This window comes from Hemiscyllium ocellatum, chromosome 18, assembly GCF_020745735.1.
Source record: "Hemiscyllium ocellatum isolate sHemOce1 chromosome 18, sHemOce1.pat.X.cur, whole genome shotgun sequence".
NCBI classification, from domain to species: domain Eukaryota; kingdom Metazoa; phylum Chordata; class Chondrichthyes; order Orectolobiformes; family Hemiscylliidae; genus Hemiscyllium; species Hemiscyllium ocellatum.
Genome location: NC_083418.1, coordinates 41636530 through 41662068, shown reverse-complemented (window position 1 = coordinate 41662068; position 25539 = coordinate 41636530). Strand labels below are relative to the sequence as shown.

Sequence of the window (25539 nt, the reverse complement as noted above, 5' to 3'; positions counted from 1 at the left end):
GGCTGTGGACCTAACAATGAAGACAGGAGGGAATGGTTTCTGTGGAGTGCAGATAGGGGTGGGGAAGGAAACATATCCTTGGTGGTGGGGTCTGTCTGTAGGTGGCATAAATAGCAGAGGATAATGCACTGTACCTCGGGATACATGGGGTGTAACATGAGGACGGGTTGGGGGGGAAAGAGTTCTATCCTTTTTGTGGTTGGAGAAGTGGGGTTCGAGGGCGGTGGTGCGGAAAGTGGAGGAGTTGCACTAGAGGGATTTGTTGATGCAAGGTAGGATTTGCACCACATAGTTATCAGGCAATTACCATCTCCAACAAGAGAGAAACCAAGCTTTGTCATTTAGGGTAATTAGGGATGGACAATAGATGTCGGCCTGTTAGTGACATCCACATCCCCCACTGTAAAGTTTACAAATATTTCATGTTTTTAAATCTATACATATATCAATAATATAAATTATATCATTGTCTAGCATGTCACCCTCATCAACGATCTTGGTTTAGTTTTGTGGTAAAATACTGATATCCATTTCAACCTGAAGATTTTTGCCATCTGTAAAGCAACACATTGGGTTAGCACCAGTCTCCTAACTGTGACGTACTTACATTTTGCTCTGTTTTTACATCTTCTTTGAGGTTGACTTTTACTCGATCCCAAACTGGTTTCCACCATTCAGGACTTTGGTTCACTTCATTCTCTAGCCTTTCAATCTCCTGTAATTAAATGTTCCAAAGAATTCCTAAGTACAGAAAGTATAACCTTAGAAGCCAGAGTTGATATCAACTCAATCATCCATGTATAGAAAACTCATTTGCGGTAATCTAAATGCCACTAAAAACTTAGATTTTTATCATGATTGTTGAAAGTGAAATTGATACAATAATCTAATTCACATACAGATTTATACTGACAGATCAGAAAAAACAAATAGTCTCTCCTCCCACATGTTATGGAACTCCTGAAAATCTAATAATATGGCAGACATGGTCAAACTTTAGGAATTTAAATACCAGTAGGTTTGTTCATTGAGCATATTCTGTCATTAAGTCAGTTCATAAGTGATCTGTGCCTCAATTTCATTAACCTGCCTTCATTCTGCCAAAATCTTGACAGCTTCCCTGAGGACAATCAATCGATTCTAGAGTATTTGTACTGAGTCTGTATCCAATAGTCTTGCGAGAGAGAGAGAGAGAGAGGATTTGACATTTCTATTTCCACTTGCATGGAAGAGTATTTTCTGAATTCACTTCTGAATGGCTTAGTTCTAATTTCAAGATTTTATCCCCTTGTTTTAGATTTCCTCAAAGGAAATAATTTATTTGCATTTACTTTATTAAATCCTTCTGTCAGTTTAGGTATCACCAAAGGGTCAACTCCCAACCATTCAACTACCGATCTCCATACAGTGACACTCTTATGGAATTTTTAAAGCACATTTTACAACCAAATCCTTAGTCACAAATGTAAGCTTAATCAGTTTTTCATGTTGATGATTATATCACCATATAATGAAGAGTCAAACAAATGCATTCGTCAAATAAAACTGTGTATCCTTAAACCCATTAGTTGTTTGCTTGTTTCTTATTTAGTGCCACTAAAGTAATTAAAATTTGGGTTACCTCAAGCAGCCTGGTAATGGCATCTGGCTGTACTTTACTGACATTGTCATAACATGGCCACACTACTTTTCTGAGTGTTTGTGGAACTGAACCATCAGTCTGTTCTTGTTCCTCAGTAACACCTCCTTTCACAGTTGCCATGTCCCAATCATACGAAGGACCAGTGGAAAGTGTTTCTCCTGTGTAGTAATCCCACTTCTTCAGAGCAGAAATATTTATGCAGGGCCTTAGTATATGTTTCTACAAATAATAATAATTTACTGTATTATTTAAGAAGAGATAAAGCTTAAAAAGACAAAACAAAAATGCAGATTTTATCCTGATGAAAGTGATTTTAAAAAATGCATACAATTATATAACATATCATACCTCTCCTTCTTCTGGACTATACAGATAGCTGAAGAAAACAGGCCCTTTCTTGTGAATTCTGTCAATGCATTCCCAAATACAGAGACCTTTTTTTGCTTGTTTGTCCACCTTGTCCTCAAATAAAATTCCTAGTAAAATGAATCAGTATCCACATTTTATGTGATAAAAATTTTAATAAATGTGAGTTCACATTAACTTGCAACAAATGTATGATTGCATCTATTCATGCAAAAGACTGAAGTGACAATATAGGAAACAATACACTATTTCATAGACTAAATTAATAGAATTTAGGATTCTTGGGGAAAAAAAAACTTCATAAAGCTGGCAGATAAACATGTTAACTTGGTTGTAACATACCATGTTCTAATCTTTCATAATCAGAGTCCAGCAAGAAGGTTTTGTAGCGATTGGACACATAATGATAAGCCAAAAATTTAAGATAATATTGGTTGAACTCAAACTCTATAGGATACTGGTGATGAATCTGTTGGAAAAATATAATATAAGACATATCACATACAAATAAATGCAGAAACTAAACTTTGTACAATTATTAGAAAGATTAACATTTACAACATGCATGACAGAATCTGATAAACTAGACAGGCTAATTTTTCACAGAGTCATCTTCTGTCTAGAGTTAACAAGATTTTCCTCTTGAAACACTAACATATGTTAAAATAGAAGACAGCAAATACGCTCAGTGGTGTTTACTTTTTGTGGTATAGCAGCATTTTAATTCAAATCACCATTTATTTTGGGAAATTAGGTTTTCTGTGCAATAATGTTCACCAGGAACAACAACTCATAAAAGTGGTAGAAAAAATCCTAATGAACTTTACCTGCACATAATTGGCAAGAAACCCACAACTGACATATTCAGAACATGAATATGATAAACCAGTTGATAAACCAGTCTATTTGGAGTGACACAGTGGCTCAGTGCACAGCACCAGGGTCCCAGGTTCAATTCCAGCCTTCGGTGACTATCTGCGTGGGTTTCCGCCGGGTGTTCTGGTTTCCTCCCACAGTCCAAAGATGCGTAGGTTAGGTGAATTGGACATGCTGAATTGCCCAGAGTGTCAGGTGCATTAGTTAGAGGGAAATGGGTCTGGGTGGGTTATTCTTCGGAGGGTTGGTGTGGACTAGTTGGGCCGAAGGGCCTGTTTCCACATTGTAGGGAACCTAATTTAAATTTAATGTCATTTGAACCCTATGTTGCATACCTGTATAGCAACAAGGCTTTAATTCAAAGTTTTTCCATGACAATCGCCCACATATTGCTGAGTTTAGTTTTGGTTTGGTTTTAATGTGTACAGATCCATGAATGAACATTAATACTCTTGATGTAATTTTATACCTTCAGAAACTGATCTGTAAAATTTGGTGGGAAAAAAAAAGTTCTTACCTGGTGCACACAATCCAGAAATTGCAGGAAAATTGGTGCAAAGCCACTTCCCTGGCTGTTGGGAGTTAGATTACTACGTTGGCTGAACTTGTGGCCAAAGGACAACCATTCCTTTTCAATCAGTATTTTGAAACCTTCGAGTGTTCTGTAGAATGGGTCACACAGCAATTGCACCAAGGAAACCACCTTGGAAAAACAGACATTTGAAGAGACAGGTCAGATAGTGCTTTATATGCTGATAAATGAAAAGACTGCATTATTTTAAACATTATGATACATTAAACCATTAGAGGAACATTTTTCATCTTTTTAATTAGCTAATACTGTGTTATCTAATTGTCCAAAAACATTAAGTTTATCCTGAAACACGAATGTTTAATAAGTTATACAGTTACATAAGCTATTATAATTAAGAGAGGTCCATTTTCAAACCATGGACTAACAACAAATTGCAGGAAAAACTTGAAATTTGACAAATTCTGCACAGACAGAAACAGAGTTAATGTTCTGAGTTGAAAATGACTCTTGCTTAGATTTATCTCTAGTGTCACTCTCCACATATGCTGCAAATCGTGCTCAGTTTTTTTGAACAACTTTATTTTTCTTTCAGATTTCCAGTATTTTTATAACTTTGTTTTTGAAAGAAACATTTTTTTAGTAGGTTTTGGTATCATCCAAAATATCCGATTCATTTCAGTACCTTTAATGGAAAATGTGGCCTTAAGGCATGTTGCAAATCGTTCCCATAACTTAGCTGTAAAGTTTCATCTAAGTTTGATAATTCACAAATACATTGAACATAGCAAATAGAAAAGTATAGCACAGAACAGGCCCTTTGGCCCATGATGTTGTGCCTAGGTTTAATCCTAATGTAAAAAATAATAACTTAACCTATGCACCCCTCAACTCACTTTTATCCATGTGCATGTCCAGCAGTCGCTTAAATGTCCCTAATGACTGCTTCCACCACCACTGCTGGCAATGCGTTCCATGCATTCACAACTCTGTGTAAAGAACCTACCTCTGACATCTCCTCTATACCTTTCCCCTAATATCTTAAAACTATGACCCCTTGTACCCGTCAATCCTGCCCTGTGGAAAAGTCTCTGGCTATTGACTCCATCTATTCCTCTCATTATCTTGTATACCTCGAACAGGTCTCCTCTCTTCCTCCTCCTCTCCAGACAGAAAAGTCTGAGCTTTTTCAACCTTTCTTCATAAGGTAAGCCCTCCAGTCCACGCAGCATCCTGGTAAACCTCCTTTGCACCCTCTCCAAAGCCTCTATCTTTCCTATAGTAGGGTGACCAGCACTGGACACAATATTCCAAGTGTGGTCTCACCAGGGACTTGTAGAGCTGTAGCAAGACTTCGTGGCTCTTAAACTCAATCCGCCTGTTAATGAAAGCCAAAACACCACATGCTTTCTTAACAACCCTATCCACTTGGGTGGCAACTTTGAGGGATCTATGTGCTGCACACCCAGATCCCTCTGTTCTTCCACACTATCAAGAATCCTGTCTTTAATCCTAGATTCAGCATTCGAGTTCGACCTTCCAAAATGCATCACTTCACATTTATCCAGGTTGAACTCCATCTGCCATTTCTCAGCCCAGCTCTGCATCCAGTCTATGTCACGCTGCAGCCTGCAATAGCCCACGATACTATCAACGACACCTCCAACCTTTGTGTCATCGGCAAATTTACTAACACACCCTCAACCTCCTCACCCAAGTCATTTATAAAAACTACAAAGAGCAGATGCCCAAGAACAGAGCCCTGCGGGATTCCACTCAACACTGATCTCCAGACAGAATACTTTCCATCTACAACTACTCTCTGCCTTCTGTCAGCCAGTTCTGAAACCAATTCTGAATCCAAATAGCCAAATCTCCCTGTATCCCATAGTTATTGATTCTATGAATGAGCCTACTGTGGGGAACCTTATCAAATGCCTTGCTGAAGTCCATGTACACCACATCCACTGCTCGACTTTCATAGACCTGTCTTGTCACCTCCTCGAAGAACTCAATAAGATTTGTGAGGCATGACCTGCCCTCACAAAGCCATGCTGACTCCCTTTAATCACACTGTGCTTTGCCAAATAGTCATAGATCCTGTCCCTCAGAATTCTTTCCAAACTTGGTAGGTCTCATAGGCTGCACAAGTTTCTGGTGCTGTTTATCTCATGCCTTGGATTATAACATTTTTCCAACTTTATCCTTTATGCAATGCTGCCTTTCTTGGGGAATGTCGGGATACAAAGAGAACAAAGAAGATCAAATAACAGCTTACTCTTCCCCCATCCTATGTACTCTGTGATGTATCATCTTTCACCTTTATATGTTTAAATGACTGCCCTTTACAATTATTGTTTCCTCTGCATCCCCAACTGTAGACCACTGCAGTGGCTGCTGATAATCCCCCTTGATTTTCAGTGAAAAGAACCCCAGGCCCAAACCATGGTCCAAACTCTGGACTAACATGGAACAACAGCTCTGAATAATGACTGACAAGACCCCAACTGATCTCTATCGACCTCCCTGACTGATCACCAGTCTCTGGACCGACTGCACTGGATCTGCACAACTCACCATTACCTACTCAGTGGACTGTGATGATTCAAACCCCTGGCTGCAAATGTCCCAAGTGACTGATTGACCATGCCCAAAGCCCAGGACGAGATCAGATGATGCAATTGACTGACTGGCGTGGTACTCCCTGACAATGGTCTTCCTTGTTTAAGAAGTACTCACCTTACACTTACTAATTTTAACTTGATTGTTCATTTGTTGGACATTTGAGTCTTCACAATTATATCTGCATGCTTTTGTCATCACATGTTAACTAGTGTGTAACTAACTACATGGACCAAGGATTCTCACGTTCAGTTTTTGTTCTGTGCTGAATTAACTTATGTCTACTTAAGCAACTCTGGAAATACTATAAATCACTTACATCTGCACTATCAATTCCCAAAGTCTAGCCTTTGGCTATGCAATCAAAAAAGCATATCTACAACTATAAATGTGCTCCATTAGATCTTATATGGCACCTTTCATTCACACGTCTCCATTGAAGATTTAGATGTGCAAACGGTCTGGGTCTGGAAGGCTTGGAAGAAAGCCCTTAAGATCAGAGATTCAGCAGGTCCCCACTGGCCTGAACAGTAGCCCAATGCTACCACCCACCAAACCACCTCCAACCCCCTCGTCCCCCTCTCCAACCACAATGTCAGAGACCAACCTTGCTTGGTCTCGACACCACACCCATTGCCAGCCAACACTCCAAAATCCAAAAATATATACATATCTTTATTCTCTAGCTAGTACAAAATTGTTAAATATTAGATATATACTTAAAAAGGAGTTTTAGTTGTGAAGACTTTCTGCAGTTTAAAGTAAGAAAAATTGTCTTCAATGAATACAGCAATAACACATGGACTATTTGACATAATTACCAACTAAGCTGTTAATAGGAGGGATTTAAAAAGCCCCTGTTCCACTTCACAAATGCTGACATTAAATTAATAAACGTTTGATATACTTAACAGGAAACTACATCTAAAAAAAACCATAAGGATCAAATGCTAATCACATCCCATACTTTACTGGCACAAGTCCTCTAGGTTTTGTACACACGAGCTGTCCCATATACTAAGTTCAGAAAATGAGAGTTCATAATCTTTGACAAGTTTATTATGACTACTATTATAATCCAAATGAATCAGTTACACATCATGCCCCCTGTCTCTGTCAGTTTATTTCTCCCTAACTTGTGTGTGAGCGTGTGTCTTTTTTTCCTTCTTGAAGCAAAGTTTTGAGCAGACCCTATCTTTGCCAGGGTATAGTGTGACGGCCAGTGTACTCTTGAAAAAAAAGTTTATATTGGGTGACATTAAGAACTAGCTTGAGGAAAGGAGTTCTGGCAAAGCACGTGCTTTCAGTAAATGATCACATGAAGACATTGCCTGGGAAAAAAATTAAATAAATGGTCAACAAGAAAATAATTGTAGGGAATCTATTCCTGGCTGTGGATATGTGTGCAATCAGTTTTAGTGTTTGCTTTTCAGTTGTAGAAAAAGTTGGCTGTTAAGCATGAATATTTCTTTCAAGTTGGGTTCATTTAAAATATTGTGCGCTGGGTATTAGAGTTCAAATCTGTGGTTAACTGAAGAACACCTAAGCTGACCTCCTGCAACAGCCAAGTAGAGGTAGTAGAAAGTTTTGATTCAAGAATATTAAAGTATTTAGAACCAGGAGATCTGACTGAATGTGGCTACACTTAAGATGCTATTAATGATGTGGGAGACAACTGTAAAGATTTGAAGGGACTATTGTGTTTGAAATAAGTGGAAGGTAAAAGAAATCACAATTCTTACATGAAAATGTTCTCAGATCAAATGATCAATCTTCTTAAATCTGATACATATATGACTTGAGTCATTAAGAGTCTAAGTCAAATCAATGTAGATGGAAAGTGGCATTAAAAAGTATAAATAAAATGTGGATGATTTTTCCAGTTTTCAAGAAAAGTGATTTTTGAGTTAGATTCATAATGTCCAGTTCACCACAGCTTATGGTGACTTTTCTCATGTAATTTTCTGCTTTATACTCACTAATTATGTACAAGACTATATATCAATTTCATATAATCAGGTGGCAAGAAAGGTAAAAGTGCTTGTCACAGTCAGGATCTTCCAGTGTTTATGCTGTTGGTGTCATGTCTAAAGCCCAGGAGTACATCACTTAAGATGTTGCAAGCCAGGAATGGGTCATTTACTGTTGTTTTGATGAAATGGTCCAGAAATGGTCTTTCCAATCAAGAGGGATCTAGATATGCTTGTGATGAGGAGGGCACTGCTGTATCCTGCTAACTGACAATGGAAGCAATACCACCAGAACCAGCTCACCTGGACCTGATCAGTGGCCCAGTTCAGTGTTATATCTCAGGTAAAATGCAATACACAATAGTAAAGGAAGGAGGTTAATGATCTTCCATATTCTATTTCACACTCACCAATCACTCTAACACTGTATGCACCTCTCAGTAATGCTTTGGATGACTTCTCTCATACAGCATACATCATGTCTACTCAATGGTTCTCAACTACATTATTCTTCCTGATCTCTGCACTTCCTACTCACTCGCTGGAGACACCTCACCACCTCTCCTGCTGTATGAAAAACTGTGCTACTATCCTGTTCCATAAAACTCAATCCACCCTTTGATCGCATTGTAACAGAGGAAGTAGTATAGCAGATGGACTATAATGTGGAAGAATATTATGTTGTTCACTTTCGCAGGAAATATGAAAAATCAGATTATCTATATGGAGAACGATTACAGAAATCCAAGGGAATTAGGTGTTCCACTGCATGAATCACAAAACTTTTGCATGCATGTTCAGCATGTAATAAAGAAGGACATGAGGATACTAATTCTTATTAATTGAGAAATCGAATATAAACACAGCAGGCATCTGGACATGGAAGCAGAGTTATTGTTTCGAGTTTAGTGACCCTTTGTCAGAACAAAAGTAAAGATACAAGTAAGGGTGTCCTGCTTCAATCATACAGGTCACTGGTGAGATGACATCTTAAAGTTTTTGTCTCTTTATTCAAGAAAGGATCTCAGTGCTTTAGAGTTGGTTTACAGGAGGTTTGATTTAACTGGAATGAGTTGATTGTTTTAGGAGTCGAGAGTGGTACTGGAAAAGTACAGCAGATCAGGCAGCATCCGAGGAGCAGGAGAATCGACATTTTGGGCAAGAGCTCTTCATCAGGAATGAGGTTTGTGATAAGATAAGTCGGAGGTGGGGGTGGGGATGGGGGGAGACAGTAGCTGAGAGTGCAATAGATAGATGAATGTGGGGGTAATGGTGATAGGTCGGAGAGGAGGGTGGAGCGGATAGTTGGGAAGGAAGATGGCACCGCCCTCATGACCTGTCCTAGCTGTCCATCTTCCTTCCCCACCATCCACTCCACACTCCTCTCTGACCTATCATCATTACTACCTATCGCACTCTCATCTACCTTCTGCCCAGCCCCAGCCCCAACCTCCACCCAATTATGTCTCCACTCCCTCGGCTCACAAGCCTCATTCCTGATGAAGGGCTCTTGCCTGAAAAGGTGATTCTCATGCTCCTCGGATGCTGTCTGACCTGTTGTGCTTTTCCAGCATCACACACTGACCTCCAGCATCAGCAGACCTCACTTTTTCCTGATTGTCTTACGAGATTAGGTTGGGTTTTTAGATTAGATTACTTACAGTGTGGAAACAGGCCCTTCGGCCCAACAAGTCCACACCGACCCGCCGAAGCGCAACCCACCCATATCCCTACATTTACCCCTTACCTAACACTACGGGCAATTTAGCATGGCCAATTCACCTGACCCGCACATCTTTGGACTGTGGGAGGAAACCGGAGCACCCGGAGGAAACCCACACAGACACGGGGAGAACGTGCAAACTCCACACAGTCAGTCACCTGAGGCGGGAATTGAACCCAGGTCCCTGGCGCTGTGAGGCAGCAGTGCTAACCACTGTGCCACCGTGCCACCTCTGGAGTTTGTTCCACTGGAGTTTAGAAGAATGAGGGGGGAACCTGACTGAAATGTATAAAGATTCTAGTCTTGACAAGGTGAATGTGGAAAGGAAATTTCCTCTTTTGGCCAGTAAAATCTAAAGTGCACTGTTTTAAAACTTGGCTTGCCCTTTTGAGACAAGACGAGGGGCTGTACGATTTTGGAACTCCACCCTTGAAGGTGGGAGAGGCAAAGTCATTAAGCATGTTTAAAGCAGAGGTGGATAGACTTTAATTAGGCAAAGGAGTCAAAGGTTACCAGGGGTAGATTAGAATTGGAATTTGAAACACTACAGACCAGCCATCATCTTTTTGAACGGTGGAGGTAGTTCAACGGGCAGAATGATTCATTTCCAGTCCTATTTTGTACATTTGTAATTATCTTGCGCTTTTGTAAGTACACAAGCATCACATGCCTAAATTGCTTCAGTGCCTTTGTTGCTGTTGGAACTGGTCAAGTTGCACCCATGAAAGAAATGACAAGTCTCTACAGACACCAAGGAAGAAAGAAGTTGTAATGGCCAGGCATTTCTCATCTCTCACAAGAAACTGACTCCTTGACTGCAGATACCAATACACATTGCAGATCCTTGAACAGTGTTGCTGGTGATTGCAACCAAGATGTTGCATTTTAACGAGGACAACTCAGGCTAAAAGCAATGTGCAGGGAATGACCTATACACATCTTCCACACACACCATTTCACAGAATCCGTGATAATTGTGCACATATCTGGAGGAAACGATTAAATCTATCAGCTTTTTGAACAAATGCACTGTCATTCATGGCTGGCATATGGAGAATGAATAGTTCACATGTTCACTTTGCATCATATCACAGTGGTGTGCCAAAAAGAAAAGCTGCAAAAAGCATTGCTTATGCTTAAAAACTGTTTTATCGGATGCTCAGAAATTTCAGCGCAATTTAGTTGTCTGTGAACAGTCTGAAACACTGAAGGCTAAAACAATGATGGCCAAGTTAAAAGGAGGCGTCTCAGGATTCTGCTCAACATGCTGCATATCATGAAAGACTTCACTGTATAACACTAATATCATATGTCGACTGAAGCCTGAACAATAACCTAACCCAAGTGTTCTTTAATGTAAGCGTTATCTCACTGACCGTTACTTTTACTCCAATGGTCAGTAGTAGCAGTAATGTGCAGTCACTTGAAAGTGGATTACCTGTAGGTATCAAGTGTATAAATGCATGGATAAAAACCATTTATTCAGCAACAGAAAGGTTTAAAGATTGCAAAATAACCAAGATATGGCATAATTTGCACAAGGTAAGGGCTGCTTGCCTTCTAGGTTACACAATTAAAAGATGCCCCACCCAGCTCAGTCATCCTGGAAATGTGTTTTAATTAGGTTTTCTCGACCGTCTCAATCAACAATGCATTGCTCTATTAATCAACTATAGGATGTCCCTCCTGGTCAACATCTTGACTCTCATCTTTAACTTTATCCTCTAAGCATTATGTTGATCCCTCATATTCTCCTTATCCAGGACATCTCTCTCTCTCTATACCTGTATTAGCTCTCACTGTGAAGGACACAGCATACCACAATAATGGAGCATACTTTCTGTTGATGAACTCTGCAATTGACAGGGAACTCTCAAAGAAATTTTGGTGCAGTCCAAAGCAGCCTGCACCTGGGTAGCCAGATGATGGTGGGGGAATCCCACTGCTGATGCTTGACTCTCCTCATCACAGGTAAAGACATGAACAGGGATGGTTTGGAGAAAATGTTATCAATGACTTTCCGATGCATTTATGGATCAATAATTGGGAGATACCACAGAGGATGGGATGGTCACCCAATCCTTTTAGCATAAGTCTTACTCCATCAGATGACAGAGTTCGGAATCAATGATCCAGGAAATCTTTAACCTGTGTGCCTTCACTGTTATTCCAAATGCTGTAGAAAATGACATTGTTATCTGTAGATATGGACCTCAACATTCTCTTCTGTCCCCTTGGAAGATCTTCACCTGCAGCTTCTCCTTTTGGAGGCTGTCACAGCTGCTGGAGGTGGAGGTTCTTGCTGGGTCTGCTGGACATTGAAACTGCCATCTCCTTTAATGCTCTCTGTGCATTTGAAGCAATATGACAAGGACTCCAACCATGCCGATGTCCATGTCAAACTTCTGAGCAGATAATCCGAAATAGAACAACATTGTCCTAATATTCCTGAGTGAATTGTCATGTTATGACTTGATAATGTGACATGCTTTTGAAACCTTGGTGGCAATGATATGCCTAAACAAAGGAGCTCTGAAGTATGCATCCTTATCCAAATGTATGTTGCACAACCAAAGTGATGATGCTACATTGGGGGAGTGGAATTCCTGCAATTAGCCCTTGTGATAGCTCCACTCTCCCTAAAACAAAAGGCATGCTTGCACATCACAGACCATGTTCTTTCACACTTATAGTTCAGTGTGTGAATGCAATAGCTTCAAAATGCTGTTTTCACCGTTAGGTATGGAAACAATTTTAGGTTTCTCTTTTAAGTCAGCACCTAATTATATTTGCTGAGCTAATACAAGGATGCAATTAGTGCGCACAATGTAATGGACATGACTGCTTCTTAAGACCATTAGAAATTATGTTCATCTTGGACAAATGATGGGTTGTGTGATGCCAGGAGGGTGGCATTGCTGAATCAGTGGATACATTATTAATGTCATTGCCCCTAGCAAGGCCACAAATTCAAATCCTTTCATATTGCTCCAAGAGAAAAATTAAAAATTATTTCACCCAATCTACATGTGGTGGTAGCCATTTGGTATCATTAATGCACAGTTGACTTTGGATCAAAGATGCAAATGTGTTGCTGGTCAAAGCACAGCAGGCCAGGCAGCATCCGCAATGATTTGACTTTGTATCTTTGAGCGTGACTTGTAGACTGCACCTAAGATGCAGAATTATGCCCTGCATCCTTCATATTCCATTTTGCATTGCCGCCTGTGTTGCTTTTTGTGTTGCAGTTCCTGTGATCCCAATGACCTTTCAGCCCTTCAGTGTTTACATTGAGCTCCTTTATTTGATTCTTTATGTTCCCAGCATAGTCTCAAGAGGGGACAGATTTGAGTTGTCATTTCCTTGTTGGCCAAATACTCTTCTAATTTAGAGGCCAGAGTGATTGTGACTTCTGAAATCTGACCTTTGATTCTCCCCATCCTCGCCTGTGCTCTATCAGATTCCAAGATTCTATTTTGAATTTTCCCCATCGACTATAAGCATTCCCATCCTTGATTCGAACCAATGAACCCATCCTCAGAGTTTCAAAGTTTCCCCAAGACTTTGACCCTTGTTTAAGATCCATTTAATTTAAGATCCATCATCTGCCGTGGGAATTGAACCTGAGGCCCCAGATCATAAGGCCCTGAGGCCCCAGATTGACCCTTATTAAAATATGATGAAGCTGAAAGTTCTGAAGCTGAATAAATCACCCGGGCCAGATGGACAACACGCCATAGTTCTGAAGAAGAAAGCTGAGGAGATTGTGGAGGCATTGCTGGTGATCTTTGAGGAACCAGTAGAGTCAGGAAGGATGCCAGAAGATTGGAAAATGACTAACACCTTGTTTAAGAAGGGAGGGAGGTAGAAGATCATCAATAAACAAAACCAAGAACTGATCATGGCCTGTACTGGATTGACATGTGATGACAACCTTTGAACGAGAACAGCCCGTCCCTGGCAGATATCTGCACTGCATCCTGACTTGTTTATCTGCAATTGCTAGACTAGTTGGACTAGGTCTGTGGGTCTGGCCTTGGCCTGATCCCCAGGCTGCAAGGACACAGATTCCTGAACTCCAGTAGGGTCAAACATCTGACTGATTGTGACTAACCCTCTAGACTGATATCGACTAAATCCCTCGATTGATTGAGGTGACATTCCTGACTGACGATAGAGCCCATGACCCCACAAAAAGCTGCTTTTCTTTGACTTGCAGAAATAGCCATTTGCTTGAAGCACAAGCAGTGTGTTTACTGCATAAGCTTCTGATACATGCTCTATGTATGACTTGGATGCAGCACACATCCACCCCCTTGACTGTTCCGTTCTCCAAACCATGACAAACTGCCTGGCTCTCCCTGTGTGCTGTAAAACAATGCAAGCCTCTGAGATACGCAGTAAGATAAGCAAGTAAGTGCAAAGTGAATAATTTCTAAGAAAAGAACTGAAAGCCATAAAATGAATCTTGTGTCAATGCATAGGATGCACCTGACCCTGCATAAGGATATGAGATTTAGTCTGAGAGTTGGTACATTAATGTAGTGAGACTGGCGGATTGAAGATGATGATTTGCATGGACAAAGGGTGGAGAAGACAGATTTGAATGAAGGCACAGACAAATAAATGGTGAGATGCTATGCAAATAATAACCTTAAAGTTGTCCTAAAATGTAAAACTTGTAAGATTTTAGTTTAGACTTTTTATTCATTCGCAGGATGAGGTCATCACTGGCTAGGTCAGCATTTATTGCCCTTCCTTAATTGCCCACAGGGCAGTTAAGAGTTAATACTTTGCAGTGGGTCCGGAGTCACATGTAGGCGAGACCAAGTAAGGATGGCAATTTCCTTTCTTAAGGGACATTAGTGAATCAAATGGGTTTTTCCAACAATTGACAATGATTTAGTTGTTATTATTAGACTCCTAATTCCAGATTTTTATTGAATTTAAGATCCATCATCTGCCGTGGGAATTGAACCCGAGGCCCTAGATCATAACTTGAGTTTCCGGATTAACAGTCCAGTGACAATAGCTCTAGGCCATTGAAAGTAAAGACAAAAAGGCTCAACATCAGATAATTGTGACCTAACTTTTAATTACATTAGATGTTTTGGAGGGATTCCCACCATGAAGCGTGGTGGGGTTTCTCATCATATCTGGCCAAACTCATCTCATTAACTACCTACTCCGCAACTATGGTGGCCGCTATGTCCAATTCCAACATCATGCAGTATACAAATTCCCAGACTAACTTCCAGAATTCATCGGCATCCATTGTGCCTGAGCCAGTTAAAGTGTGTTGTGTACCAATTCAAACACTGTCAGTTCACAGCTGACCTGCACGGATCCTGAGAGTTGCTCTAGACAAGACAAACAGGGAAAATCCACACCTTGCTTTGAGAGTAGGGAACTGAGGTGCTGATGAATGGGATAGTGCAGTGGCAGGACATCCATTTCCCTCAGGATCAGTAGTGGAGGCCACAGCACCAGACTCGACCAGTTGCCACTGCCTTAAAGCGGTCTCAGCCATCTGAAGGATTGCCCAGTAACGTAGGAAGAGGTCAATGAGCTTCACCAGTCCACCAGTGTAAATACCATCACCTTCTCTTCAATATGTCACAATGCCTACTCATTCATTTTGCAAACCTTCCCATCTGCACCAAATAGCTGTACCACCCATTTACATCTACTTTAAAACCCCTCTCTCTTTCTCTCATTCCAGTAGAAAAGCAGCCATCAGTAGAGCAGGAAGATTCAAGATAGGCGGTGTGCTACTTGATGTTCAGCTCCTCACCCTTTAAATTGGCAGCATACTAACTCTGATCACCCCGAATGGCTGACTGACTATTTACAAGACCCTGGACTAGAATTGGAGGCTGTCTTGACTTACTGTGCCGTGACTCTCTGAATGAAGGCTATCCTCAGACCTGAGGACCGCTGACAACAATAAGACCCATGAGATGTAGAAGCAGAATTAGGCCATTCAGCCCTTCACGTCTGCTCTGCCATTCAATCAGACTGATATGTTTCTCAACCCTATTCTCCTGTCTTCTCCCCATAACCCTTGATCCTCTGACTAATCAGGAAACTCTCTCTGTCTGAAATACATCCAATGATTTGGATGCCTTCTGTAGCAATGAGTTCCAATACCAGATCTAGCACTGTCTGGTTGAAGGAATTCCTCCTCATCTCAGTGTGAAAGGGTCTTCATTTTGAGACTGTGCCCTCAGGTCCTGGTCTCTTCTACTAGTGGAAATATCTTCTCCAAATTCACTCTAACTGGGTTTTTTAGATTTTCTTTAAGATTTGATGAGACCCACCCCTCATCCTTGTAAACTCCAAATACTGACCCAGAGTCTTCAATGCTTCTCAAATGACAAGCCTGTCATCTCTGGGATTATTCTTGTAAACCTCCCCGGGCTCTCTCCAAAACCAGCACATCCTTCCTTCAATAGGAGGTCCTAAATTACTCACTATTTTAAATGCAGTCTGACCAGATCGTTATACACCCTCAGCAGTAGATCCTAGTCTTGTATTGTAGCCCTCTCAAACTTAATGCTAACATTGTATTTACCTTCCTAACTGCCAACTGAACTTGCATGACACAAAGGTTGCAGTGTTAAGGAAGCAAATAGGCTGCGGCAGGACTTTGACGGGCTAGGAGAATGGACAAAGTAATGGCAGATGGAATACAATGAGGAAAAGTGAAAAGTTATGTATGTACTTTATGGACAGAGACATAGACTATTTTCTAAATGAGGAAAGGTTTCAGAAATGTGGGCAGCACGGTGGCGCAGTGGTTAGCACTGCTGTCTCACAGCGCCTGAGACCCGGGTTCAATTCCCGACTCAGGCGACTGACTGTGTGGAGTTTGCACATTCTCCCCGTGTCTGCGTGGGTTTCCTCCCGGTGCTCCGGTTTCCTCCCACAGTCCAAAGATGTGCGGGTCAGGTGAATTGGCCATGCTAAATTGCCCGTAGTGGTAGGTAAGGGGTAAATGTAGGGGTATGGGTGGGTTGCGCTCCGGCGGGTCGGTGTGGACTTGTTGGGCCGAAGGGCCTGTTTCCACACTGTAAGTAATCTAATCTAATCTAAATCCGAAGCACAAAGAAATTTAGGAGTCCTAGTTTAGGATTTGCTTACGGTTAACATGCAGCGCCTTGTCAAAGACCTTTGGAAATTTAAATAGATCATGTCCCTGGCTCTCCTTTCTCTAACTTGATTGTTATTTCGTCAAAGAATTGTAATAGGTTTCTCAGGCACAACTTCGCCTTAACTTAGTCCTATCTTACCATGCACTTTCAAGTACTTTTCAATCTCATCCATAATAATTGACTCAAAATCTTACCAACTAACCAAGCTAACTAGCCTATAATTTCCTGACTTTTTCCTCCCTTCTTTCTTAAACAGGGGTGTTACATTAACCAATTTCCATCCTCTGAACATTTCCTGACTCCAGTGATCTCTGAAAGATTGCCACCAATATTTCCACAATCTCCACAGCTTTCTTCTTCAGAACCCTGGGATGTAGTCTACTTCTTCCGTGGGATGTATTTCTGTTATGCTTCCGAATTACACCTAGAAACTCTCGTCATTGCTGTTCCACCATCTTCCCTCTAGGCTCTCATTCCCATCAATTCTGCCCAGCTCCTTGTGTGCTTGTAGTTATCATCATTCAAGTGTAATACCATTATATCTGATTCTAGCTTCTTTCTCTCAAAGTTCAGGGCAAATTCTATCATATTCTGGTTATTACTCCCTCGGGGGTTTTTCACCTTAAACTTCCTAATCAAGTCTGCTTCATAAAGAGTCATTTAGCTCAGCTGGCTAGATGGCTAGTTTGCAATGTAGAATAATGCCATCAGCATGGGTTCAATTTCGACACCAACTGAGGCTATCATGAGGCACTCTCCTCCTTAACTTCTCCCCTTACCGGAGGGTGGTGACCTCGGGTTAAACTGTAACCAGATGTTTCTCTAATGAGTGAGGAGGACTAGAGTGAATTTAGGCGTTATGGTGGCACAGTGGTTAGCACTGCTGTCTCACAGTTACAGGGAACCAGGTAGGATTCCAATCTTGGGTGACTGTGTGGAGGTTGCACATTCTCCCTGTCTGTGTGGCTTTATGCCAGGCACTCCAATTTCCTCCTACAGTCCAATCATGTGCAGTTTAAGTGGAATGGCCACACTAAATTGTCCATAGTGCCCAAGGATGTGCAGGTTAGGTAGATTAGCCATGGTAAATGTGAAGTTATAGGGATAGGCTGGGACTTGGACTGGGTCTGGGTCTGGATGGGATGCTCTTTGGAAGATTGGTGCAGATGTTTTGATTGACTGAATGGCTTCATTTCCCACTGTTGGGATTCTATGGTTCTGTTCTATGATTACACATTACCAAATCCAGGATTGCCTATTCCCTAGCAGACACGACAACAAGTTCTCTAAAACAAAAACTCTCTCACAGAATTTCCACAAATTGCTTTTCTTGGGATCCACTACCAATCTGCTTTGCCCAGTCCACCTGCATATTTAAGTTCTCCATGATTAGTGTAGTACTGCTTTTCTTAATGCCTTTCCTATCACCTGATTTATTTTCTGCCCCATATATTGACTACTGCTTGGTGGCTTGTACAAAACTCTTTCTGTTTTTGCAGTTCCTCAACTCTACCCATTCAAATTAAATGCTCTCCTACTCTCTATCACTTGCTATCAATTTCACCATCCATCTACTTAACCTCTCGATAGGACTTGTATCCTTGGGTATTTAGACCCCAGCCCTTATTCCCTTGCAGCCATGTCTGTATGACAGCTATAACATCGTACCTGCCAATTTCAATCTGTGCTAAGAGATCACTTATCTTGTTTTGTGTATTGCGCACATTTAAGTACAGAATTGCTAGTTCTGTGTTGACCATTTATCAGCTGTGCCTGAAGTTAGATTCCTGACCCTTTCCAGACTCTGAAAAATGTGTTGCTGGAAAAGCGCAGCAGGTCAAGCAGCATCCAAGGAGCAGGAGAATCGACGTTTCGGGCATAAGCCCTTCTTCAGGAAGAAGGGCTTATGCCCGAAACGTCGATTCTCCTGCTCCTTGGATGCTGCCTGACCTGCTGCGCTTTTCCAGCAACACATTTTTCAGTTCTGATCTCCAGCATCTGCAGCCCTCACTTTCTCCTTTCCAGACTCTGTCCTATTACTTGCTCTGGAAACTTCTCACCTTTAGTGACACACTTCCTTCCTTTGTGTCTGCATTAAACAGCTTGGCAAGACAAAAGTAACACGAGCCTTGTAACGCTGGTCGAGGGAGCAAACGCAAAAAGGCATTGCATGGCAGGAATGCTATGAGCATCCAGGTAGGGTCAAAGTGAAAAATGCTGTAGGGGCGAGTGAAATGGCTGGAGATGCAATCTGGTCCAGTCCACGAGCTGGGAGAATTACAATTCCGCCAACAAGAGCAAAACAAATACATTCCAGAACTGTTAAAAACACCACAAATTTTACATTTCCAAGCTCCAACATAAACAATAAATATTAATTTAGAAAAGAATGGCTATCCAAAGAGTGTTGGTAGCATTATAATGAAACAACAGGTTTTGAAAATACCAAAAAGAGATCATAGGGCTACTCTCTCATTAGACAGATGACTGATGATTGTTTAACTTGAGGGTCACCATCCATCAGGCAAGGGGAGAGAATGAGAAGGACAGTCCTTCATGGGAACCTCAGCCAGTGCAGGAATTTAAGCAATGCTGTTGCATTACTCTGCACTCCATCTAACCAGCTGAGCTAACAGACCCTCATTCTTTGAAAATACTATTATATGAATAATTAAAAGAGATATAGTTAGTTAGTTTGCAGATGATACCAAAATTGGAGGAGTAGTGGATAGCAAAGAAGGTTACCTCAGATTACAACTGGATATTGTTCAGATGGGCCAATAAGCTGAGATGTGGCAGATGGTGTTGAATTTAGATAAATGCGAGGTGCTGCATTTTGGAAAAGCAAATCTTAGCAGGAATTGTACACTTAATGGTAAGGTCCTACTGAATGTTGCTGAACAAAGAGACCTTGGAGTGCAGGTTCATAGCTCCTTGAAAGTGGAGTTGCAGGTAGATAGGATAGTGAAGGTGGCATTTGGTATGCTTTCCTTTATTGGTCAGAGTACTCAGTACAAGAGTTGGGAGGTCATGTTGCGGCTGTACAGGACATTGGTTAGGCCACTGTTGGAATATTGCATGCAATTCTGGTTTCCTTCCTATCGGAAGGATATTGTGAAACTTGAAAGGGTTCAGAAAAGATTTACAAGCATGTGGCCAGGGTTGGAGGATTTATGCTATAGGGAGAGGTTGAATAGGCTGGGACTGTTTTCCCTAGAGCGTCGGAGGCTGAAAGATGACCTTATAGAGGTTTATAAAATCATGAGGGGCATGGATGGGAAAAGTCTTTTCCCTGGAGTGGGGGAGTCCAGAACTAGAGGGCATTGGTTTAGGGCGAGAGGGTAAAGATATAAAAGAGACCTATGGGGCAACTTTTTCATGCAGTGGGTAGTAAGTGTTTGGAATGAGCTGCCATAGAAAGTAGTGGGAGCTAGTACAATTGCGACATTTAAAAGCCATTTGGATGGTTCTATGAATTGGAAGGATTTGGAGGGATATGGGCTGGGTGTCGGCAGGTGAAACGAGATTTGGTTGGGATATCTGGTCAGCATGGAAGAGTTGGAACGAAGGGTCTGTTTCCGTGCTGAACACTTTATGGCTTTATGTCAGCAACTTTTTACAGTTTTCTAAGAGCAATCATTAACAATATCAGATCTTAAAGTTTCCAAATTGAAACAAAACAAAACAGCACTACTTTAAATGCAATAATGTCCAACAAATAAGAAATCTCTATTATGCACTTCTATTCATCACAGCTGGTAGCCAGTTCCTGTTATAATAGTTCCTATGTTACTGCATTGGTTAACAGAAAACAAAGTGCCAAGATAAATAGGTCAATTTCTTGTTGGCAAAGTGTAACTGGTGGGGTGCCACCATTATCATACTGGAGCCTCAAGTACTTATAAGCCACATTAACGACTTAGATAAAAGAACCAAGTGTATTGTAGCTAAATTTGCTGACTGTAAAAATGAATTTTAAGAAAGAAAGATCCAGAGAGGACATAAGGAACAACAGATTTTGTCAGGAATGATAGAAAAACAGATTATTATTTAAATCGAGAAAGACTGCAAAACATCGTGGTTCAGAGGTATCCTGATGTCCTCACGTGCGAATGAAGTTAGCATGCAGATACAGTGAAATGGAGACAAATGGAGCTTCAATAATTATTGGATGGGGAAAAATATATAAAAAAAGGAAATCTTGTTACAACTGAATGGGCTAATGTCAAGACTAAAAAGACTTCCGCACATGATTTTCATTTACTTGAAAAAAAGATGTACTTTAATTGGAAGCAATTCATAGTACACTCACATGGTTATCTGCTGAGATTGCTAAGGCATATCTTATGAGACAAGATGGAGTAAGTTGGGTTCATAGTCATTGGAGTATAGAAAAATGAATGGGCCTTTTAGGTAGCTGTTGAGAGGATGCCTGCAACCATAAGAGGAAATCTGAACTAAAGGATGGCTCTTCCATCTAAGGTAGAGATGGGGAAGAATTTTATTTCTCACAGAATGTAAAGTTTTGAATTCTCTATCCCACAGAACATTAAAAGCTGGATTATGTATTAGCTGGGCTGAGTTAGAGCACGTTTTGATCTTTAAGTTCAACAGTTACAGAGACGAGACAGGAAAAGACTGCAGTGAGCTCAGCAATGATTATATTAAATCAGACAGCATGTTTGAAGCTGAAAATGTGTTGCTGGAAAAGCGCAGGAGGTCAGGCAGCATCCAAGGAACAGGAAATTCGACGTTTTGGGCATAAGCCCTTCTTTAGCATGTTTGAAGGCCTATTGCTGCTCCTTTTTCTTGTGTTCTTGTTAGAAAATCTGGTCATGTAGTATTAGAAACAAAATTGTGTTGCTGCATTTTCCAAACTTTAAGCACAAAACTAGAGCAGCTTCAAATTATACCAGTTGAAAATCTCAAACTGTAAACAGTAAAACACATTTCTATGATCCTTTATAAAATTACCTGTGTTGTAATGTCCATGCCATCCTCTAAGCTTACCATCACCGAAGAACCACTCTCAAGTAGTTCTGCTATCACCACAGCCAGTTGCAATATTCTGTGTATCTAAGAAATCAAAAGTAAATATGATGAGGCTTATGCTTCCATGTGGACTTGTTGGACTATGGCCACGTACTGTGTGATTTCTAACATTTAAAAGGCAATCTGGGTGGGTACATGAATAGGAAGGATATAGAAGAATATGGGCCAAGTGCTGGCAAATGGGAATAGATTAGGTAAGGTACCCGGTTGGCATGGATGGGTTACACCAAAAGATCTGTTTCCATGCTGAACATCTTTATGATTCTACACTTTGAAAGTAGTCCTGTTTTAATGACATAACCAGATCATATACATCTCTGTGACACAAAATATATTAAACAATTACATGATAATAATGTAGCAAATACAATTTACTTACAAATTGATATCATGTAATTGTGAGCTCAATTAATTCCACCATCTACGGCAAAGCTGGTTTTATACAGATTCCATCTTGGGACAAAAGGGAAAATATACAAGGTATTCCAATCATTTTTTAGATAGATGAAATGTATACAATTTGGTGTGAATGTTTATAATTTATCAGGTGTGATTATACATTAACTATTACACTTACTATTTTCAATGAAGAATACCACCCAACTTCTCAACAAAGATGACCACCTCAATTTGAAGACTGAAAACACTGAAGCTGCATCCTCTGGATTTTACAAGGGTTAACGGTTAACTTTCTTGAAACATTAAATTCTGAAGGGACATGACCTGGTGGATGTGGAAAGGATATTTCCTTTTGTGAAAGGATCTAGAACTAGGGGTCATAGTTTAAAAATAAAAGGGATGCTCATTTAGGACAAAAATGAGGAAAAGCATTCCCTCCGAGAGTTAAGCATCTTTGGAATTCCCATCCTCAAAAAGCAGTGGATGCAAAATCTTTAAATATTTTTAAGGCAGAAGTACACAGATTCTTGAATACCAAAAGGGATGAACGATTCTCAGCATACGGTATATGGAAATGTAGACTTGAGGTTAAAATCACATCAGCCATTATCTTATTGAATGGTAGAGCAGCTTTGAAAGGCTGGGTGGCCTACTTTTGCATACATTCATAATCTTGACATGTAAAATAATGTTCAGATTTTTGACCATAATTAAAAGCTATATTTTTGGTGGTGACTTAAAATAGCTTCCGCAATAATCTGGCATGAAGTTCCTTATTGAATGTTGTTCCAAATTTACCCTGTCCTAATCAGAAAGGAAAGCCAAAATAAATCCCAAGACATAATTTCCAAGTTAATACTTCGCTGAATAGTGGAATATTTCAACACAAACTGTGTCACTGTGTTTATTGATTGGCAGTTAAGATAAAAAAAAACTTTTGGAGACAATGCCGTATAATTAGCTCTAAGATGAATGAACGAATTACCTGCAATAGCCATTCAGATTCTCCTAGTAATCTGTACAATGTCATGTCCGCATCACTAGGAATTGTGCTGGGTACACATGCTCTCATGAGCTTTTTGAAACTGGCTTTCACCTGACGAATATCACAGTAATCCACAGGTATCAGCTCACAGTTAATTGCAAGGTCAGGTTTAAAACCCTGAAAACAAAAATAATATTAACATCTCAAAAGGTAGTGAAACAAAGCTATTTTGACTCTGCGTGCTTGTGTAGGTACAACTATAATCTTCCTTGCTTGAAACAACACAACCCACTGAACAACTGCAGAGGGAAAGAAGATCAAGAAAACTTGGAAGACCTTTCTTAGCTGAAAAATGTGTTGCTGGAAAAGCGCAGCAGGTCAGGCAGCATCCACGGAGCAGGAGAATCGATGTTTTGGGCATAAGCCCTTCTTCAGGAATGAGGAAGGTGTGCCAAGCAGGCTAAGATAAAAGGTAGGGAGGAGGGACTTGGGGGAGGGGCGTTGGGAATGCTATAGGTAGGAAGTGGTTAAGGTGAGGGTGATAGGCCGGAGAGGGGGTGGGAGCGGAGAGGTCGGGAAGAAGATTGCAGGTCAAGAAGGCGGTGCTGAGTCCGAAGGTTGGGACTGAGATAAGGTGGAGTGAGGGGAAATGAGGAAGCTGGAGAAATATACATTCGTCCCTTGTGGTTGGAGGGTTCCTAGGCGGAAGATGAGGCGCTCTTCCTCCAGGCGTCATGTTGCCATGGTCTGGCCTTTCTTAGCTTTACCAACAGTGCCAAACTACAGCTAGTTAATAGGTGGGAGGGAGTGGTCCAAGGTGATCAGTATTCAATTTTACTAACACTTCCTTAAACTCCTTGCTGAGAATCAGATGGGTAGTGAATTGCAGATGTCACTCCTAATCCTGTTATTTCTTACCATATTCACCATCTTGATTCCAAATGTGCTAATCATAATTTTTAAAAAAATACTAGGTTGATTACCTTGGATAGTTCGTTTTAATTTTTCTCATTTTAATTGGAATATTCAAATTTTCCTTTCCCACCACAATAAAGATCTATCTTATATTGTTCATAATATAACATAATAACTTCCATGAATCTATGTGTGAGGAATATGCAATTTAGTTTGTTTATATTGTATTAATTCCCATATTTGCATATTTAAGTTTACAGTTAATTCAGAAAGAAATGAACAACAAATACTACAAAATTGTGACATTTGTGTTTTAGTAAATTAGTTTGAAAATTATTAATAGAAATTATATATTGAATTCATTTTTCATCTTACTCTCAGTTGAGATTTTTCCCCAAAGAGGTACAATGCTGCTTGGTGCTTTAGAAGTGGATTCTGCAGAGAATTGTCATTGCCAATGGTCACAGGGGATTCCTTTCCTGCTAATCTTGCTCCTACATCAGTGGTTGAAAACTGAGTATTGAAACGACTGCTGGAACGCAAGCTGGCCCACATACCTTAAAAGAAAAAAATGCTCATATTGAGATATGTTACATCATATATGAACAAAAACTACATACCTTTTCTTTCTGAAAATAAGCATATTTGAGATATTGGCCTTGAAATTATTGCAATATCAATGATTTTTGATGTGTGAAGGCTTCATATGACAATCTCCATGTCTGTTTTTTGATGTAGGCACTAAGTGAGTTATTTTAATAGCTTAATGACCATCAAAGTAGGCAGTAGGATACCAATATGTTCATCATTCATCAGAAAGCAGTGGTTTCTAGTTTGTTTTTGAGTCAGCTCTCAGCAACTACAACAATGAAATATTGTAGAATGGGATGGAAAAACTTCAAAATTATAATGGATTGTTCAGATGTGAAAATGAAGGACTAATGTACTACACTAGAAGAACAATTTGGAAAAGAAAACATGAGCAGAAGTAATGAACTTTCGTTGCCTCTCAGAAATAAATAAACAGCTGTCCTTCTCTACTTCAGGTAGTGAAATAAACACCAGACCTGCTTAAATAAATGTTATGTGAATGACATCTGCTTTTGATTTATGAATATAAATAGTCAGTGACATAATCAAATCCTTTCTTCTGATGTCAGAAATAAATCATTAAACAATTTGTTTTGATGCAAGTCTTACCTCAAGAAAGAATTTACAGATCATGCACCATCATTTTCAAAAATAATCTGGAAAATTATGTTTCCTTATCCACTGATAGATGCATAAATAAATCTTGATGTTA

At 40.3% G+C, this 25539-nt stretch overlaps 1 protein-coding gene across 1 annotated transcript in view; it reads right to left on the bottom strand.

Moving 5' to 3' along the window:
- Nucleotides 1-25539, bottom strand: part of sbf2 (SET binding factor 2) — a 551470-nt gene that overhangs the window by 12824 nt on the left and 513107 nt on the right. The window contains exons 31-38 of the mRNA XM_060838903.1: nucleotides 24612-24793; nucleotides 23322-23498; nucleotides 21860-21961; nucleotides 3402-3587; nucleotides 2351-2477; nucleotides 1991-2118; nucleotides 1622-1861; nucleotides 608-715 (exon numbers count right to left, since the gene is read on the bottom strand). Of these exons, the coding sequence (XP_060694886.1) occupies nucleotides 608-715; nucleotides 1622-1861; nucleotides 1991-2118; nucleotides 2351-2477; nucleotides 3402-3587; nucleotides 21860-21961; nucleotides 23322-23498; nucleotides 24612-24793 (1250 nt within the window). The remainder of the gene's footprint in view (nucleotides 1-607; nucleotides 716-1621; nucleotides 1862-1990; nucleotides 2119-2350; nucleotides 2478-3401; nucleotides 3588-21859; nucleotides 21962-23321; nucleotides 23499-24611; nucleotides 24794-25539) is intronic.